This window comes from Oryzias latipes, chromosome 14, assembly GCF_002234675.1.
Source record: "Oryzias latipes chromosome 14, ASM223467v1".
Classification (NCBI taxonomy): domain Eukaryota; kingdom Metazoa; phylum Chordata; class Actinopteri; order Beloniformes; family Adrianichthyidae; genus Oryzias; species Oryzias latipes.
The window spans coordinates 8,065,869-8,086,213 of record NC_019872.2 but is presented as its reverse complement, the minus strand read 5'-3'; the positions used below and the strand labels follow the sequence as shown (position 1 = coordinate 8,086,213).

The window sequence follows — 20,345 nt, the reverse complement described above, 5'->3', positions numbered from 1 at the left end:
TGGTCATTTTGTGTATGTGGAAAATGTTTCACATCTTTGAGTTCATACCATAAAAAATGGGAGCAATAACAAAAGTGTTGCGTTTATATTTTTGGTCAGTGTATTATTGGTCAACAATTATGAAATTAGACTTCCCAGTGTATCTTTTAAGGTTTCATTTAGATAAACTGTGTGTTTACCGTTGAAGCTTTCTATTGATACTTTGTGCTTTAGAGTTATATGAAGTCGGGACAATTTTAAGCAACAATTTTTAACCTTTTCTTTTTTTTCTATTAGTCAAATATTTTTGTTTTTTTTAAACCACTGATGTGCCAGTTTGTTCAGATTTCTGTAACAATGAAGTTGACAGGTTTATCCATGTCTTGGATGCAATGTTTCGTGCGGATCCATCACCCTGGCCTGATGTTTTATGCAGAAAAATGTCTGTTTGGGACTACAGGGGGAGGTCTGATGATGCACTGATGGACAGGTCTGATGTGGAGATGTCCAAAAAGACACTGAACACTACTTTCCAAACATGAATCTCAAGGCTCACAGACAGGGCCGGCCCTGGTCTTCTGGGGGCCCTAAGCGAAATTTAATTTGTGGGCCCTCTAACTGGTCAGCAGCACCAAAAAACGCAACTGTTGTTGTAATATAAATGAGATATCTCTATTAATACATTTGTGAATTATGGTTGCTGCCAAATAATTGAATACAGTATATTGCCTGGATGTTGGATGCACATTAAGTGGTGCCAAACAAATTTTAAATGCAAAGAAAAAAAATCAATGACAAATGTATATAGATATATATTTTTTAATGTATTATTAGGCAGTCAACAAATGACATTCACAAAACTCCAACTTATTAAAAACAGCAACTTAATAGCAAATCAAATGACAATAAAACAATCCAACATAAAGAAAACAACAGCTCAATGAGGGGGAGTTTGGAAAGTCAGAGTCTTTCTCAGTCTGAAAAGGACCTCTTTGCACCAAATCCATTCTTACTGGATCAGAGAGTGTGGTTAGACATTCAGCTGGACCAACTGGATTTGAGGTAGGTGGAATTTTGGATCCAGTCGGCTCCTCTTCCATATACGCCTCTCTTGGAGCCCCTGGAACATAAAAGACAGAACTTCAATAAAAGCAAACAGTGAAAAGTCAAACAGTCAAATGTTTCCCCTTTCAACAGTAGATGTGGTGACAGCAGTTTCTTCTGCAGCTAAAAAACAAGAATTATTATTATACAATAATCAATGATAAAGCTAATTAAATATCTTTAGCAGAATACTAATAATACTTTAGTGGCTCATTTAAAATCTGTGTGCAGGTTTTTCACAATTTCATGATCTTTTGATATATTTATGAGAGGTTTATTGTTTGATTGTATATTTGCATAAGGTCATATTTCATTAATTTAATTATGAACAGTTTGGAGCTCCATACTCTTCAGCTGCTGTTTATGAAACAAAGGGTTTATGCAGACACTGTTTTTTTTATTACTTTACATGCTTTTAAAATTACCTGAGATGAAATCTTCAGTGAAGTCAGGAACATCTTGGGATGTGGACGCTGCACCACCTCCAATACTTTTGATGCTTTTTGAGAGCAGAAGAAACTGTCGGCTGAGACGGAACTGTGCAAAACATCATCATTATGTAGAATCAAAACTGCAAAATACAAATAAGAAATAAATGTACCTACTTATAAATAATAAAACGTGAACACTAATTTGAGAATAAGTGGAAATATAAGCCTTTTATACACTTATTTTTGTATTATTTTGTATGTTCATAATTTTAAAATTAGTACATTTCTTTTGTTTGTCATTTATAGATGAGAACCTTTATTTCCTGTTTGTATTTGGTAGTTTTTATTCTCCATATTTCATGCCAATGCAAGATTTATGACACACTCATTGTTGTAAAACTCAGACTACCTGACTACCTGTCTATAACAGATAAACAGCAGTTTTTATGCTGTAATAAACCGGAGAATGCAGAACGCACTAAATATGTGTTAGCAAAACAATGAAACAAAACGATAACGTGAGTTAAAACATTTTTCAGCCACCATATAGTTGTCATTATTTACTTTTCTTTACTTTCCGCCGTTTTAGAAGGTCATGTCCAACCTCATCTTGGAAACTTGGGTATCAAAATTATTTTCGAGTTTTCCATGGGAAATTACGACAAAGGGGGTCGTTTATGTGCAAACTTCACCTCAGATCGCTTCGTATTTTACGTAAATTGCGCAGCTGCACAGAAATGCTGGATAATGTAAAAATAAAGCCCCAACATCCTCCAAACTTACCTTGTGATTGATGTTGAAGTTCTTTATCTTTTTTTAGCTCCTGGTGGTGGATAAAGTCTCTGAGGCATGACGTTTTCTTGTTGTCGCTTTGATCAGCGTGACAAAATGTGCTGTTTTTTTTTCTTTTCCCCAACTTTATTGAAACAAAATGCGCTCGTAAATGCACACCGTGCCAGACTCAGATGCAATTATGTTGACCAATCGTTGCTAAATGGTGTAACGTCATTATTTGGGTTGCCAAATTGGTTCATGTGTGCTGACAGGGGGGATCATTAAAGTGCAGGCAACTTTCTTTTGCACAACATTCAGAGCACACGTTGGTAAGGAAGTTCTATGAAATGGGTTGCCAGATTTGGGTCTTTTTTAATTTAATTTTTGTCGCCACTTCGGGGCCCTGCTGGTGACGGGGGCCCTACGCGGCTGCGTAATTCGCGTATAGGGAGGGCCGGCCATGCTCACAGATGGGATTCTCCAAACTTCCTGGGGATAGTAGAATGTCATGTGACTGAGTGGAAATGACAGATGGGTGAAGGCAGGTGCCCTCTCATTTATATTCTAACGTTTCTCAGCCATGGCATTTTAAACTTGTGCTACATTCACACTCTAAATGCTTTCAGTCAAACATTAAGTCAGATCAATCATTTCCTGACAGATACATGCATACATGGACTATAGAGACATGTCCTCCTATGGGACTGACACCCTTATCCAGTCTAGCAAGGATGCTCTGACAGCAGAGCAGCTGGAGGCTCTGTGAAGCAAGAATTGTCTAAATTAGTTCAAATTTAGTGATGAAGAGGCTGTTCTGTTCCACTCAAGATACTTTTTAAATGGTAATCTATTGCAATTTTTGAGCTAGAAACTTTCTGCCACTGAAGCAAACAAATATTTCCATTTTTTAACATTAATAGTCTTTTTTTTCTTCAGAAATATGATAAATAAGTCTTTATTTACAAATCTACTTTAAAGATTGAGTTTATCTGGCATCAAGTTTAGCCACTGAGAATTTATTATAATTGAAAATAAAATCTGCTTAAAAAGCTAAATATATACAAGTTTTGGATCTGTTCCAAACTGTTCAATACATGAACTAAAACTATCAAAATGTGCTTCAGAGCAGCAACTGCTGCTAACTATTGCAAAAAACCTTAAAGATCCCCACTGATGAAAATCATGTTTTTTGAGTTTTGGACATGTACATGTTCACATGTTGCACAAGTTCAAGTGCGGGAGAAGAGAAGATGGCAAAAAAAAAAGTTCAGAACGGGCCGCATGTATTTAGAAAATGACTTACAAATAGTCATGGTGATTTTTTATGGCATTTCATTTTATTTGCTGTGCCAGTGAATTCAACAACCTGCATCAAATCAGTTATGAGCCGCAGGCAAAGCTGCTTGCTGGTGCAATGCAGCTTAAATTATAAAGTGCTTCAAAGCATTTTTCATGGGTTTTTCAAAGTTCTTTTTTGTGTGTAATTTTATTAAACAGCAGGGTCTGATAAACACATTGTTTTGTCCTTCCGCACATTTTACAAAAAGTGCTGATTTGGAACTAAAAAGCTGTCACTTTTCACCATTTCTTTATTGCTGAAGATAAACGTTTGACTATAGAGACTGTCAGTCGGTGTTGCAAGACACAGCTATCATCATCAGAGAGGGGGGATCAAGGGGGGAGCTACTCAGATCAGCACCAACAGCTATGTAGAGGAGATTTTGGAAGCAGAGGCTTCAGATAAACATGAAATACGACTTTTTAAGACATTTAGGTTGTTGATGTGTCGCCACAGAGAATCAGCTTTCACTGATGCGCACAGCTGAGAGTTTTAATCCAGAAATTGCCCAAAGACCCACACTGGGTCAAGCTCATTGCTTTCATTAGGAATCTTGGGGCAAACCTTGACAGTCATTTTAAATTTAAAAAACAGGTCAGTGCTGTGGTCCAGTCTATAATAATGATAATAATCCATTTTATTTAAAGCACCTTTCACGAAACCCAAGGACACTTTACAAGACAAAGGTTAAAAATAAACATTAAAAGCACAATAAATGTAAAAGAAAAATCAAAAGTGAATCAGGATGGGAAGGCAGAAATAAACAGATGAGTTTTGAGTTTAGATTTGAAAGTTGGTAGTCTATGTTATGGAGGTCAGGAGGGAGGGAATTCCAGAGTTTGGGAGCCGAGCAGCTGAAGGCTTCCCATAGTGACGAGTCGGGTCGGAGGAACAGAGAGCTGAACAGAGGAGGAGGACCGAAGAGAACGAGACGGGGGTTTTGATATGGAGCTGGTAGGAAAGATAAGGAGGAGCCAGGTTATGGAGAGCCTTAAAGGTAAACAGAAGGAGTTTGAATTTGATTCTGGAGGTAATGGGAAGCCAGTGCAGCTGATGGAGGATGATGTGACTGAAGGGAGGGGTTCTGGAGATAATGCAGGCAGCTGAGTTCTGGAACTGTTGAAGCTTATGAGGGTTTATGAGGGAGACCAAAGAGGAGGGAAATACAATAATCTATTCGGGAAGTGACCAGACTGTGAACCAGGATAGAAGCAGAGGGGACAGTGAGGGAGGGGTGTTGGCGATGACTATTACGTAGATGGAAATGGGCAGACCGAGCAATGTTTTTGATATGGGACTGAAAAGATAATGAACTATGCAGGATGACACCCAGACTCTTCGCCTGAGGGGAGGGGGAGACAAAAGAACAAAAAAAACAGTCGATGAAAAAAGTGACACTTGTGGCTTTAGAGAGGGTGGATTTGGAACCAACAAGAAGTAGCTCAGTATTATCATAGTTTTTATCACTTGAGGCTAATCAGCAAAGTCAAGCCATATCTTCCATATCATACACTGGAATAAGTGATCCATGCTTTGATTTTCTCCAGACTGGATTACTGCAAGTCTTTGAACAGCGGCATTGACCAGTCTCTGCTTCTCCCTCTCCAGGTGGTTCAAAATTCACCGGCTCGCCTGTTAACGGGGACCAGACGGTGTGAGCATATAATTCCAATATTAGACTCTCTTCACTGGCTGCCTGTGTCTTTTAGAATCATTTTAACCCTTGTGCTATCCTAGGCACTTTAACATTGGAAGTTGGGTCATCTAGACCCACTAGACAGTGCTCTGAACCTTTTTTCTTCAATGATTTGTGATCTTCACTGGTGTCCATGGATTACATGAAATCTTTCCACCTTTATCCACCTTTGTCATGGTAGGGAGAACACGTCAATGTAAGGGTGGGGTCATCTAGGATAGCACAAGGGTTAAAGATTTGACTTCTGGTTTTTAAATGCTAATGGTCTGGCACCTCCGTATCTTTTGGAACTTTTATATCTTTATCGTCATCGTCAAGTCCTAAGATCTGAAGATCAAATTCTTTCAATGGTTCCCAGGACTCGGCTTGTGATTCGGGGAGACGGAACCTCTTCAGCTGCAGCTCCTAAACTCTGGAATGCTCTCACCTTTCCTGTGAGGTCTATCAGAACTGTCTGGGATTTTAAGACCAACTAAAACCAGTTACGAGCACTTTTTGCAGAAAGATGTTGAACAAAATACAAACAAACAAATGCATTGACAGAAACCAAAATAAATCTGTTTAGAATCAAATGCCAATCAAAAAGCAACATGGTAAAGCAGAATACAATAAATTATAAAATAAAAATATTTTTTTTTCCCTTCTTTTTTTTTTAAAAGAAAAATGTTGACTTTGTTTTTCCAATTGGTGCTTTAGGAACTGAGACATTTAGAGTAGAAAAGAGTGACACTTATCAAAAAGTTAATTTAAACTGAAAAATACACATTTGTGACTGAAAATGTATCAAATACTTTAGACCAGATGAGTACAAACTTCCTTTTCCTTAAAGAAAAACAGAATTATAAAGAAATAGAGATATGCATGCGGTGAAAGACACACAACTCTCTGAAGAGGCAGAAACTTTGCGTTTGGTTTGCCTTTTGAAATCTAAAAATCACATCGTCCTCTAGAGAGGTCAAGTCTTAACATCTCTCCTCCTCACTGGTTTTCTTAGTATGTTAATGGCTTTCTGTTTGGTAACTAATGAATGTGTAAATACTGTCAGTCCAGTGAGAAATAATGAGGTCAGAATAATCAGCCCCAGTCCACGAGTTTGTGTCTTTGAGCTTGAGATGAAAGGAACAAGCAGGTTTAGGGGTCTGTTTGGCTTTATTTGCTTCATTAAAATATTTCTGAACATTCTCTTTATAAACAACTGACTTGTTAGATGGGTCTTAGATGGTTTAACACAATGTGTGATCACTGATTAGACATAAGCATGGATATGCTATGCTAAAACTTTCCTCAACAGACAGCCTCAGTTCCAGTCAGGCTAATAAAGGTCAAGCTGGCATTTTAAAGTGGTGTTAAAGCAGTTTTGCCACAAAATAGTGTCAACTAAAACCCAATGAAATACACAACAAACTGTTTTAGAGTTGATACTCCCGTTTCTCTGGGATTTTTTGAAGCACATGAACATACACCAGCATACATGTTCTGGATGGTTTTCTCTTTGGTACTAATAATTATAAGCAAATTGATCCATGTTTTAAAGACCTGTTTTGATTATCTTTTGATCTTTTTTAAAAGCATTTCCAGTGGTCTTTTGATTATGCCGTCTTCAGCCAAAATCAAAAACCTGTCAGGATGTAGTTCCTGCAGTGCAGCAGGAGTTCATTAAAAATGTGCCTGTTGCTGCAGAGGTAGCCTGCTTCCACTCATCTGTTTACACACTCACACCCCCAACCTAACATTAGCGGTACAACAAAAATGGCGAGTATTATTGGAGCTATCCAGTCGTACAGTTTTGAGCCAGATGGACAACAAAGACTCGGTTAGTCGTCTGCTGGTGAATGCATCAAAATGGAGCCGAGCGTATTTTCTACATCATAAATATGCTCTTTTTAAAATGGCATTGTTTTGTCTGCTCCTAATTCACAGTGATTTGAATAAAAAAAATAGTCAGTAATGAAATTTTAAGCTTGGTTTTTTTTATATATATCCTCCATCTTTTAAAAAAAAGCCACAAGAACATGTTAAAAACACCTAAAACTCAATTTTCAACAGAGTGGGTCTTTAATCATTTTTAAAGAAACTGAATAATAATGTCCTTTACCTCTCAAGCTGTACTTTTAACACAAAATATTTTAATCTTTTTCTTTGCTTATAGTATCTTCTTGATTTCAATTAGTCTGATTCCAAAAATCCTGACTGACAAGAAGTTACCACCGTAATTTGTCTAGAAAACAAATGACTGAAAGGCTCAGACAGTTCTGGAGTGAGGGGAAACAGAAGAACAGTCGTGGAGTCCAGTGAAGTAAGGTAGAGGAGGCAAATGAAGCCCTCCGGGTATCAACCTAACAGCTTGCGGCCTGTCTTGGTATCAGACAGAGGAAAGAATGTCAAACAGATTACTCCAGAGCAAATGGGCAGAATCTAGGTATTAAATCAGGTTTGAATTCTCCATGGTGGTTGTGGAGGTTTGCCACATAAAACATGGCCAAAAAGCATCATAAACACAATAAAAGAGATTGGACAGGCCATTTGGAATGATGTAATGAGTATGCACGGACAAAATATAATTCATACATGATTCTGATATTTTTTAGGCCTTCAGAGAAGGCCTTGAAGGCCCCGACGGTCCACCACAGCCAAAAACTTAACAGAACATAATGAGATGAACAGATAAAAAGAACTGTAGAAGTAGAAGAGTCTTTCTGGTCAGAACTTTTCACACGACAACTCAAGGGTAGAGCTTCTACGAAGAAGAGGAAGAAATCCTTCTGCTTTTCACGCTTACACCGCCTATTTAACGATTCCTCAACGCCATGAGATGAAGGTCTGGCCACAATAATCTCACAAGAGAATTTATGTGAGACAAAAGAAGACTAGCATTCTGCCTCATGACGCACCCGTTGGATCCACAGTATCTGTATCTTCCTCCTTCTGTCTGAGCCTCTTAACACTCTGGCTTAGATCTCCTCAGATCCATTCACTCTGGGTTAAGAGCCATTAACTTAATTACTCAATGGGCACTCAATTCAATGTCAGATACCTCGATCGGTTGGCTGCCATTCAGACGGCCAACCTCCTCTTTCACTCTGGTTAACTCATCTTGCTCTTCTTTCAGCTGTAGCTTGAACTCTTATTCCAAGCTTCTCTACTCAGTAGACGTATTACATTAGATTTATTCTGAATAATTGACTCTAAAAGTTGAAGCATTCATTTTTACAGAATCCATCTTGTCTTTGACGCATGATTTTGCAGGATAAGTAACAACTTTAATGGCACGTGTTAATTGCAGTAAAACACATTAAATAAACAGGCTAAGCGTCCTCCAGTTGGAGCAAATCTAGCTGCAGTTGCAGAGAAGAGCAGCAGAGCAGCAGAGCACAGGCCTAATCACTTTTGGCACGACTGGACTAGAAATAATCATTTGGTTGAAGGACTTTGCATTTGCTTAATACAAGTCATATTTCATACTGCCAACACTTACGGTACGTACACAGTACACACTTTTTTTTTATAGTGAAATGGCCTGCCTTTAAAGCTAATAAATGTTTTTTATCAGTACAAAATAAAAAAAAATCTTTAGTTTTTTTCTTTCTTTTTTTTAAAATCTAAGTAATAGCTAATACTAAGGCACATAACATAACAAGGCTTCTTAATATTTACAAGATGCGCTGAAATTATTTTGTTTTATAAAATATTAACAAAATATTTTGTAAAATGTATTCATTTTAAACATTTAAAACAAAACAAGACAAACATAGGAGAACACCATACCTAATGTAAAGCAAGGGGGCGGAAACATCATGCTTTGCGTTTGATTGCTGTCATTGACAACAAAGGGTATATAACAAAGTATTGAGTTGAACTTTTGTTATTGACCAAATACTTATTTTTCACCATAATTTGGAAATAAATTCTTCAATAATCAGACATTTTGATTTTCTGTTTTTTTTCTTTTCTCTAGTTGAGGTATAGTATACCTTTGATAAATATTAAAGGCCTCTCTCATATTTTTAAGTGGGATAACTTAAACACAAATGTTGGCTGACTAAAAACTGTATACTTATCAACAAATAGATTGATTGTGTGAAATCTGCTTTTGAAAACAATTCTAAAATCTGTGCTTTGTTGGATTTTATTTTAGGCTTCACTGCTGCTTAAATTACATTTTGACAGCATTATTTTGAGTCCGCATCATTATTAGATTGTTTTTACCTGGATGAGTGTTTGAATTAATAGAGATTTAATTGAGTTTTGTAATAAAGTATTGATTTGAAGTCAAATACTAAGCCTTGTATCAGTCAAGTCACATGTATAAGCTTTTCAATTTTATTTTTTTACAATAAAAAATGCTCTACTCTTTCAAGACTTGGTTCATTTTGGTCTTGGACAACAGATAAAGTATTTATTCATCTGCTTTTTGTACAAAAAAAAACACAATATATTGTGTAACGTGAGTCTAGAAAGAATTTATTCTTATCCTTAAAACCAGATTAGAGTATTAACCCCTTCAAAGTCAGAATTGACAACAGATTGTTCTTTACAAATCCACCCAAGCAGACTGCTGCCATGCATGTGCAGACAAGCACGCACACACAATTATGACTGTATACAACAAACTGTTAACACCTTTAGTTCAAATGCATCAATTGCTTTAATTAGGAGTGACAACTGAGTGATTTCATTTCAACAAACTACATTTTCTTTACAGATTCAGAAACAAAAGAAGGTCATCTTTCCATTTTTTCTCTTTTAAATGTTTAGTGTGTGGCTGTAACTTGGTGCACTCGGGTTTCTTCCACCACTCTGGTGAGTACATCTGCACAGACGACTACCAAAGGCTATACGGGACTCAGTGTGACAGCTGCAGCCAGTACATCACTGGAGAAGTTGTGTCTGCCCTGGGACGGACATACCACTCACACTGTTTTGTCTGCAGCATTTGCAGGTACCACAAGCATGCACTCTATGGCCATTCTAAACGTTTGGAATTTATGAATATGAATAACTTTGATGATTGATAAAGTCGATCCTTAACCTTTTCCTTGTAAAGTTTATTTTTTCAATGCATATAAAAACTATTTGAAACTACAGACTACTGACAGAGTCTTAAGGTACTATGTGAAGCCAAAACACCATATTAATACGATACGATACGATTATTAATCGTAGGAATGACGCCGACCCACCAATAGTGTTGGTCTCATTAAAGAAATTAATGTTAAGGTTTCTAAAAGAATATCAGTTTTGAAATGTTTGATTTAAAACAAACATGACAAGGGTTATGACACAATAACAGATCCTTGCTACATAAAAACGTTTTGGAATTTAGAAATTTTTCTGATTGTTTGACATTTTCTTTGCTTTAATATGGAAATGTATAGATTTTTAGTTTTACTGCACACTTTCAATATGTCTGTTTTTTCCTATTTTTTGTGATTTCTACAGAAAAAAATGACCAAATGAACAAGTCGGAATTTATTTTCTTTTTGTGCAGTTTCAAGTTTCTTGAGGAATTGATGTATAATATAATGAAAAAAAAACTCTGTAAAAAAGAAGCTGGGGTTGTAATGGTAAACTGAACATCAAACATTGCCACTAAAAAGATTTTAGAGATACATTATTTTCGAAAGTTGTAAATTAATCCCTCAATCAAAGCCTAATTAAGATTTTCTGTAACCTTTCTGATGCCAAGAGCTTCTCCCTTCTGTTCATTGTTTGACTGCTTTGTTTTTAAATGAGTTCTATACCTTTAACACTTTAAAAGGATCTTTGTCTTCATCTTTTTCCATTTTTATTCTTAATTATATTTTGCACTGTCACCTTGCCACAAACTTACAATCTGTCCAGGGTGTACTGTGCCTTCGCCCAACAGAAGCCAGGAAGGCTTCGGCAACCCTGTGACCCCAAAAGGGATACAGTAGTTTAAGAAAATGGATGGATGGATTTTACACTTTTTTAATTGCTGCCTTTTTTATTTGGGATTGTAAAAACAGACACTGTTCTAAGCTTTTTGTTTGAAGGATAGGCGTGTTAGAAGGTGGAAAAATAAGAACAGTTTAGGTAGGTAGTACTTAAAAAACAGACGTTTTTGCATGTGTTGTTATGCAGGAGTCCATTCCCAATTGGAGACAGAGTGACCTTCTGTGGCAAAAAGTGTGTGTGTCAGCAGTGCTCCCATTCTCTGAACAGTGACAAGCCCGTCATGGTCCATGGACCGAGCTGTAAGAAACAAACACGCTCACTCCTATAATCCATATGAGGTGCAAATCCTTGCAAGACCAGACTTATTTATAAATGTGGTGTAGAAAAAAATGACAACCAGGTTACTTTTCAAAAAACATAATTTCGTTTTTAGTTTGATGTTACTGAGTGTTTTTTGGCTTTAAATTCATTCCCCTTGACAAATATTGACCTAGCTAAACAGTAAATAAATAAACAGGAAAAATGCTTTAAAAAGGCAGTTTCCATGTTATTTGCAGTAAATTCCAATGACTTAAACCAGCATTATTGCCATTTCAAACATGGGTAAAGATTCACATTTAAGACAAGTGAGAAAAAGAAAGCGATGGCAGATAAGAAGTGACTGGGATTTAAATAAATAAGAGAATTGTGAGATAGACTTAGCCGTAAAGCTGCAAAACGATGTACATTGTCATATTGATGACCTGGGCCTTGACCATGACTTTGTCCATTGATTATTTTTGGAAAATACCGTGATATCTGTGACTCATCCACCCTGTAAGGCTGTTCTCTTACAAGTTTTTCACCGACCTGGTCCTAGTAGCTCCATCTGACAGAGGAAGTGTGGCTGCCAGCACAGGAAGAGAAAGGAAGGAGGAGAAAAATGAGCAGAGATTGGCAGACCAGAAAGGCAAGGGCAGAGAGGGAGGTTCATAAACACATAAATCCGTTCCGCAAAATGTTCCAGGCATGCCTTTTTTGTGCTTTGTCATTGTGACGCTCTCCTCTCGCCTTCCTCAGACTGTGCAGGCTGTGGGGAAGAGATCAGACAGGGTCAGTCCCTGCTGGCTCTGGAGAGACAGTGGCACGTCAGTTGTTTTAAATGCTGGACATGTGGCTGTGTGCTCACTGGAGAGTACATCAGCAAGTAAGTGGCTTGATCCTCCACATGTACGTTTGTCAGCAAAAATATTATGTGTTTAGTAAATTGACATTTCAAATAATTGTTGGATATTAAAGACCCACTCCAATAAAATTGTTTTTGGAGTTTTTGACATGTTCTTGTAGCATGTTTTTAATGATGGAGGAAATATATGAAGAAAATGAATCTTAAAATTGTGTTTCTGAGTATTTCTTTATTCAAACCACTGTGAATCAGAACCAGGTGAAAAAAAACGCGGTCTGAAAAAGTTTGTTACGTAAAATCTACAGTCGGCAGGCTGAAAGCTCCCTGCTTTGCTCTATTCGGATGCATCCACCTTCAGATAAATAGATCGTCTTTGTTTTCCTCTGAGCTGGCATTTGGTTCAAAACTGTACGGCTGAATAGCTCCAATGCTTCTTGCCCTTTTTTTTGCACCGGCAATGCCAGGTTGGGGTTGCAAGGTGCTGTAAACTAGCAGGAGGGAGAGTGTAATAAAGGGATGATGGGAAAGGAGGGCAGGTTTACTCTGCGCCAACAGACTGCGCCCACAACTCAGAGGCGAATATCTGATGAACTTGTGCAGCTCTGCAGAAACTGTTCTAGAAAACGAGAGTTGTTTTTTTTTTGCCAAAAATGGCATAATCATTCTTAAAAGTGAGATGGCTTTCATAAGAGATCAAAAGATGATTGGAGTGGATCTTTAAAGCTAAAGAGGTTTATTTCTTTTGTTTTTCTTGTTGTTGACAGAGATGGGAAACCTTATTGTGAGACTGACTACCACACTCAGTTTGGGATCAGGTGTGGAAGCTGTAACAGGTATATCAGCGGCAGAGTGCTTGAGGTGAGAGGATTTGTTCTTCTATGTGGCTTTATTAAGAGTGAAGATGTCAGTGTGCACATTAGGATGGATGGGAATAACAATGGCACAGTATTTCTGCTTTTGTGTTTGTGCATGTATGTGTGAGTCAACCCCCTTAAAGTGACTGACAGCTTAACTGATGATGAAGCAGCTTTGGAAATCCAACAAAACAACAATCTGCCCATTCTTTTTTTCTTTCCTATCAGGCCTGTCCGCACTTGTCACAACCAATTTGTCTTTTCAACTACTCATTATCACCCCTCTGTCCTTATTTTCTCATGTGTGTCATTCTAAAGTTCTTAAATTTTTACATTTTCTTAATTACATTTTTCAAATTCAGATATATTTTATCAAGCCCTGAAAGGAAATGTGTAAGATTAGTCTTCCTCGCTTCTCTGAGTCCCTATTTCCTTTGCAGGCTGGAGGAAAGCATTACCACCCCAGCTGTGCCAGGTGTGCACGCTGTCACATGATGTTCCTGGAAGGAGAAGAAATGTACCTTAGAGGTGAGGAAACACAGAAAAGCAGCAGAAACTGTTGTTTAGCTTGCTTTTTTAAAAGTTTGGAACTTTTTGTCTAATCTTTTAAGTCACCAATGTGTTTGCCAATGGCATAGGTTGTTTACAATGAATTTAAATAAATTTAAATAATAAATAAAATAATAATAAAATAAATTTAACGGAAAAGTTTCAAAAAAGTTACAAGCTTAGAAATTTTAGGGTTTGTAGGTCTTTGCTTTGTTTTGGATTCTTACACTTTTCTTGTATCTGGACAATTTAGATCCTTAATATAAATTTTAAAACAGTTTGATGTCAATTGTAGGGATTTTTTCCAGTAAAGTCAAGTCAACTTTATTCATAAAGCGCTTTTAAAATCTACAGAGGCTGACCAAAGTACTTAAAATGGTAGATAAAAAAAAAGAACAATCTGAAATACACATAATACAAAAGTGATGAAAATCAATAAAATCACCAACTCATACTGAGTTGTAAAAAAGACTACTTGAATTGAGGTTTTTAGAAAGTTTCAGGTTAATTGTGGAACTATTGTGTAAAATAATGAAATAATATCTGCAAAAATGTATATAAGGATATGAAGCATCTCCACAAAAAAGCTGTTTTAGATGTACATTATTAGAGCAAATTGTAAAGTAGAAAAAAACTGCTCCAAAAGGCTTCAAACTGGGGTAAAATCAATAGATGTGGTGAACCCGAAGTGTTGCAAAAAAATTGTACATTTGATTATATCTTATTTTTAATATGTTTTTTAGGGAAGTCAGCTACTACTCTACATTTTTCCGTTAAATATATATAGAAATGGTTGCAGCATATTTGAATCGGTGAAGGACTGCTTGTGAGTCGAGGTGAAGGTGGAGGTTAGCAGGAGGTTTATTTTCTAACATGCTAAAGCTTTTAGACTTGGTATAAATATTTTAAGCTAATTACTGTGACTCCATCTCCAAATAGTTCAAAATAAAGGAGATTTTTTAAATTTTCATCATTATGGTAATCATTGAGTGTTGTTGGTTTTAAGCTACACAAGGGAAGAAGAGATCAGAGAAGTTCTCTTCCAAACTGGATTAGTTTATTTGGACTTTTTTTGGTCATGTCCATAAAACAACCAAAACAAAAGATCGTATGTGGGTTTTGAGAAGAGAAAGAGGAAAACTAAAAAGTGAAAAAAAAAATAATTCTAAAATAGGTACTGTATCTAAACAAATGTATACATATCTATCATATATTGGTATGCTTGTGGTTTACATCAAAGCATCCAGTTTGGAATAACACAGACACTGGCACGCTTGTATTTTATTTTTAAATAAGTTACAAGGGTTCATTCAATTGTATTTTTGTAGCAATTTTTATTATAGAGTTTTTGAAGATTATTTGGTTTGTTTAACTGTTTTAAATTGTTCCACATCTTGACTCATTATATTGAAAGTGTATTTTGCTTTTGTTCTGAATTTTGGCAAAGAGAAAATCTCACATCCTTTTAAACTATAAGTTCTTTGTTTTCTTTTTTAATCTTCTTTGTACACTGTGTGGCGGGCAATTCTGATTGCCTCCATACATTAGTTTAAAATACTTGGATCAACTAAATCTTTACATTTTTATATTTTGAATTTACTGAATATTAGATTGGATAGATCTCTGTAATTACTACCATAGATTAGAATAGAAATTGAACTTAAGTATGTTATAATTAAGTTAGCATGTTTAGACTTTCTATTTTCATTTAAAGAAAAAGAAAATCCACCAAAAACTCAAACAGCTTTATTTTGTTGTTGAAAAGCTGACTAATCTATACATACACCTATGGAGCCTTCCTCCATCTGACACCTTCTAGTAAGTCAATTGGCTGCCATTCTTTACCTCCGAGAGCAGAGGGAACAGAATGGAATATCTGGATTTACAAACAGTGTTTGCTTTGGGTTTTCATTTAATAAAAAAAAAAAAATCATGACTCATTTTCTTCAGTTGGAGTTGGCAATTTTTCCAAATGTGTACAAGTGTTACGGCCTCCGACAGGCAAACTTGTCCCAGTCTAGGTTAAGACCAGTTGCTTCAGAGGGAAGACTGGTAGTCCCTTTAAAGCAGTCCCAGAAAAGGGTAAACATCCAAGCGGAGAGGGGCAAGAGACTCTAGCCTCATGGCCACCAATGTGAACATGAAACTCGACTGGCTGCAGGCCAGGAGCTTCAAGATTAGCCATAAAGCTGTCATTCAGGTCTAGAAAATCCTTTTCTGTAGATTCGTCCTGCTCCTGCCCTCCGGCCTGGGCAGGAAAACTTCAGGATGTTTTACAACTAAATCAGAAACCTGATTAACAGAGATTGGAACGACATGTTGGTTTATCAGGGCTTTGTCCCCAGCTAAATCATTTGTTTTCCTGAGACATCCTATAACTCCTCCACAAACCTCAAGCTTTAGCGCATATGCATGTAGCACCACAGCCTTCACCTTCTCATAGTCCAGACTCGCAATGGCTGGCAAGGATACCAGTGCTTCCTGTGCCTTTCCCAGTAAGGACTCTTTGCAACAAAAGTGGCTAAACAGTTTTAGGCCACTGCAACACCCAAGCAGCATTCTCAAACAGAGCAAAATACTCATTAATGGCCCTGTCACCTAGTGGAGGTACAAATTTGACACATTGTCCACATCAAACGGTGGCACACAGAAGGAAGGAGGTGGTGCAACTGGTGTGGCCTGTTGCAGCTCAAGCTCCTTTAGGCAGATTTGCCTGTGGTTGTCCTCCTTAATTTTTCTGAGTTCAAACTCATAACTAACTTCCTTCTTCTTCTTGATTCTCAAACAGAGCAGTTCAACCTCAAGCTCCTTAAGATAAAGAGACCCAAAGCTTTGCTGTCCGGTAAACTCATCCTGCCAACTAAAATACCTCAGATGGGACCAACACAATTTCACTCATATCAAAACTGTTGATCCTCAGTCAACCAACATGCAGGGACTTAACAAAGGAGCGAGAGAGAAAAGAGGGGGTGGGGGGATTGAGACAGGGGCAGTAGATTGACCAAAACCACAAACTGGTGTCCAAAGATGTGCAAAAAACACATTCACACAGATGATCACAAAGGCTCAAAGTGTCAGCACGAGGCACAAAGAAAAGCACCCCAAAACAAAGTGCCAATACGAGTCACAAATGCGTATTCCAGCGCCCAAAAACCCAGGCAGATGACAAAGACAATACAGGCTGTATAAAGACAGACCTCCAAGTAAGTATTGCCAAAAAAAAAAACTCCCACTTGTCAAGCGGGATACATCCCGGATGAGCCCCCAAATATGTTACAGCCCCGACAGGCAAACCTGTCCCAGTCTAGGGGAAATCACAAAGGGGCCATAGCATATGAAAAATGGACACCAATAAGTTAGGGAACATAGTTTATTCAGTGGAAGAAATAACCTGGGTCCTGTAAAACAAAAAATTACTGTGCTTGTCCCAACAAAAGACAAAACAGAGGGATTGGAGCCTTGGCCATAGATAAAATAAGTCAGGGAGACAACTGACCCAGCCACCATGACTGTCGGAGTCAGCAGCTCCCTGCTAAGGCTGCTTGACAAAATCTAACTAATGAAAAGAAATTAACAAAGCCCATAAATAAAGACTACCGACGTCCAACCCCAAACTAAAATAACAAAACCCAACAGTATAAGACTGCTGAGGACCAATAGGGAATAAAAAAAAAAGAGAGAATCAATACACAACTGCTCCTCAGCCTGGTACCCTGCTCCTCAGCCTCGTCCTCTTCTCTCTGCATGTCTGTCTGGTTGAGGCCCCCTCTGACTTAAATACCTGGCAGGTGCTGATCAAGATCATTGGCCACACCTGCCAGGTGAGCAGAATGACAGGGGATGCAGCAGCAGCAGCAAGACGTAACAGTAAGTTAAAAAATGATATGAACTTTCAAATAAACAGATGGACATTTTACATAATAACCAAACCAAATGGACACTGAAGAATTTGAAGATAGAAAGCAACATTCATTCAGGAGTAGGACATCCGTGGAGATAGATGCATATAAAAGTGCTCTGGGAAATGAATTCAGCTTTGAAAATAATTCACCCAGAAACTCTAAAAATGAACAAAAAAGCACAGGAATGACTAAAGGAGACTTCATTTGTGTGTCTAACAGAATTTGAAAAAGTTGGGATCAAATGTGGAACCACTGTGCTGTAACACGTGTCTGAGGCTGTTCCTGCTGCCACCCAGGCTATTACCTCCTGTTCACCTCATTATCATTCTGCTGCTCTCCAGCTTAGAGAAAACAGTTAAACCAAGCATTTGTATATGTGCATGCACACGAGGAGGTTTCCTACGGAGGCCTTTAAACAAACACTTTTTTCTTTTTTGTGTGTTTGCTCGATTTGGGGTTTTCGCATTTATCTGTCCATGTTTGAAAGCCGGTGTGTTGTGTCTCAGTCCATGCTGGGCTCATGTGGTCTGCCCCAAGGTTACATTCACTCCGTTTGATGACTCCAGACATGTAGGAGTGCTGCGCAATCACCCTTGTGAGACCCACTCAATTAGGACACACACGCACACCAATAGTGACTCTCACAGCACATGCTCACACATCCCTGCAATCAATCTCTTGACCCGTGTTTGGAATAAGAAGTGGTGTCAGTATGTGCAGCCATTAGGAACCACTTTCTGAAAATCAGAATGATAATAAATGCATATCATTAAATAGAAAAAAATGTTTATTGTATCCTAATCTTAATCTGCTCCTAAATAAAATCATGCTTTTCTTTAAAAAAAAAAAAAGCACATTTTTAACCTGAATGTCAGAATTGTTAAAGAAAAAAATAAAATTTCAGTGCAGCAGCATTTCTAAGACATGTACTGCTTATTCCTGGTTCGTTGCTTCTATAAATATTTTTAATCAATTCAGTTTACAGCTTTGTTGACACTGTTGTTCACTCAGTAATAATCAAAGCATCACAAATAAGCTGTGCTTACTGAGAAACATGTTAAAACTATTTGCTATCTCCCAAAACTGGATCTGTTGACCTGTTTGTGTGTGAATGTGTGAATGTGTGTGTGTGTGTGCGTGCGTGTGTGTGTGCATGGGTGAATTGGACTGTGACTGTAAAACACTTTGGGCCTTCAAGGAAGGTAGTGAAGTGCTATAGAAGCATACGTCATTGACCATAACCTGATTCCTCTAAATTACATGGCTTTAAAGGATGAGCACGACAGATTTAAGGACTGTTTAACTGTTTACATGAGTTCATATCACATACATTAAATACTATGTAATAATGGACCAAATTGACTGACAGTTCTTGAGCCAAAAGCAGTTGACACTACAATTTTTAAAGCGGTGGTCACTTTGCACTGTTTACGTATAATCTTTACTCTTATATAGACTTTTATATGTTTTCTATAATAATTAAAAATTGACTACATTTATCTAATGCTTGTCCAGTAACAAGAATTCCATGAAAGGAACAATGTATTTTATTGTTAGTCACAGCCAACTGATTGTTGGTGCTAAAGAATCTAGTTTTGTCTGCCAAAATAAGGTTGTTGTTTTGTTTTATTTTTTCTCCAGAAACAAAAACTCCCACACAAATTTAAAAAAGCATTCACTTGCAGCCCTTACTTTCACCTTCTCTTGTCCATGAAGCTCAGCAGAATACGGCTGCTCTAACTGGACATGCAGACGTTTTCTTGTGGCATTATTACACTGTAATAAAAAGAACCTGGGGGTGTTCAAAATATATGCTGTACTTTGTAATGCAATTTCAAAATGGTACAAATGTAGTTGTTGATGTTTTTTGTGGGATGAAAACTGCCTGCTTTCATTCTGTTGTATGACTGTTCTGGATGTTGCATGAAGACTAAACCAATGACTCAGTTAATAACACATCTGCATATAGTAAACAAATGCAGGTCAAAATATAGCAGAAAATAGTTGTATATTATATCCTTTTTTTGCAAAGCAAACAATGTTTGTGGTGGAATTTCTTTTATTTAAAGGGGATCTCAAGGCTGTGTTTAGCTGTGGAGCATGGGTGGGACGGGGGTGGACTGAATCACTGCGCACTGTTTCTGTCGACAGTATTGATCTTGTGTGCAGTTTGTAAGAGAGGACGCCTTCGCGCCGTGTGTTCGTGCTTCTTTTGTGTGTGAGTATAAATGCAGGTTAGATTTATGAGGGTGCTGGTCGGTGAATCTGAGAATGATGATCAGCTGAGTCCATGCTGCTGCTCTGGAAATGAGGAAATGATGCGAGCTGGAGTCTGTCTGCCTTTGTGTGTCTGCAGGCTCATGGCGGAAACATTAGCATCATTAGAACTACCACATCCACATGTGTACAACATCCTGGCATTAGTGGCTTATTGTTTTGAATAGGTTCTAATAGGCTTTATTCATTACCTTTCTCCTCTCCTCTTCGTCTGTTGGTCTGCCTTTCCCTGCTGCCATTTTCTCTGTACTTTTCTTTCAAATTTATTTCATATCTTTCTCTAAGTATTTCAAAAAATGCCCTACCGTGATGACAAAACCAGCTAAATTAATTATATCCAATGTGTTCTGCAGTGGATT

General features: G+C 37.5%; 1 protein-coding gene and 1 long non-coding RNA gene across 9 annotated transcripts in view; one reads left to right on the top strand and one right to left on the bottom strand.

Annotated features, from left to right (window-relative positions):
- Nucleotides 1–20,345, top strand: part of LOC101159285 (actin-binding LIM protein 3) — a 54,064-nt gene that overhangs the window by 10,675 nt on the left and 23,044 nt on the right. For 3 of the 8 annotated variants that reach the window (XM_023962537.1, XM_023962542.1, XM_023962541.1), the window contains 6 exons: nucleotides 10,079–10,262; nucleotides 11,426–11,538; nucleotides 12,099–12,206; nucleotides 12,299–12,425; nucleotides 13,169–13,262; nucleotides 13,699–13,786. In XM_023962537.1, the coding sequence (XP_023818305.1) occupies nucleotides 10,079–10,262; nucleotides 11,426–11,538; nucleotides 12,099–12,206; nucleotides 12,299–12,425; nucleotides 13,169–13,262; nucleotides 13,699–13,786 (714 nt within the window). The remainder of the gene's footprint in view (nucleotides 1–10,078; nucleotides 10,263–11,425; nucleotides 11,539–12,098; nucleotides 12,207–12,298; nucleotides 12,426–13,168; nucleotides 13,263–13,698; nucleotides 13,787–20,345) is intronic. The other 5 variants (XM_023962544.1, XM_023962543.1, XM_023962540.1 and 2 more) reach the window with 4 other exon arrangements.
- LOC111948644 lies at nucleotides 909–2,728 on the bottom strand. The gene is made up of 3 exons (XR_002874599.1): nucleotides 2,298–2,728; nucleotides 1,509–1,620; nucleotides 909–1,099 (listed from the first exon to the last, which is right to left on the bottom strand). It is a non-coding gene; the product is annotated as an uncharacterized LOC111948644 (long non-coding RNA).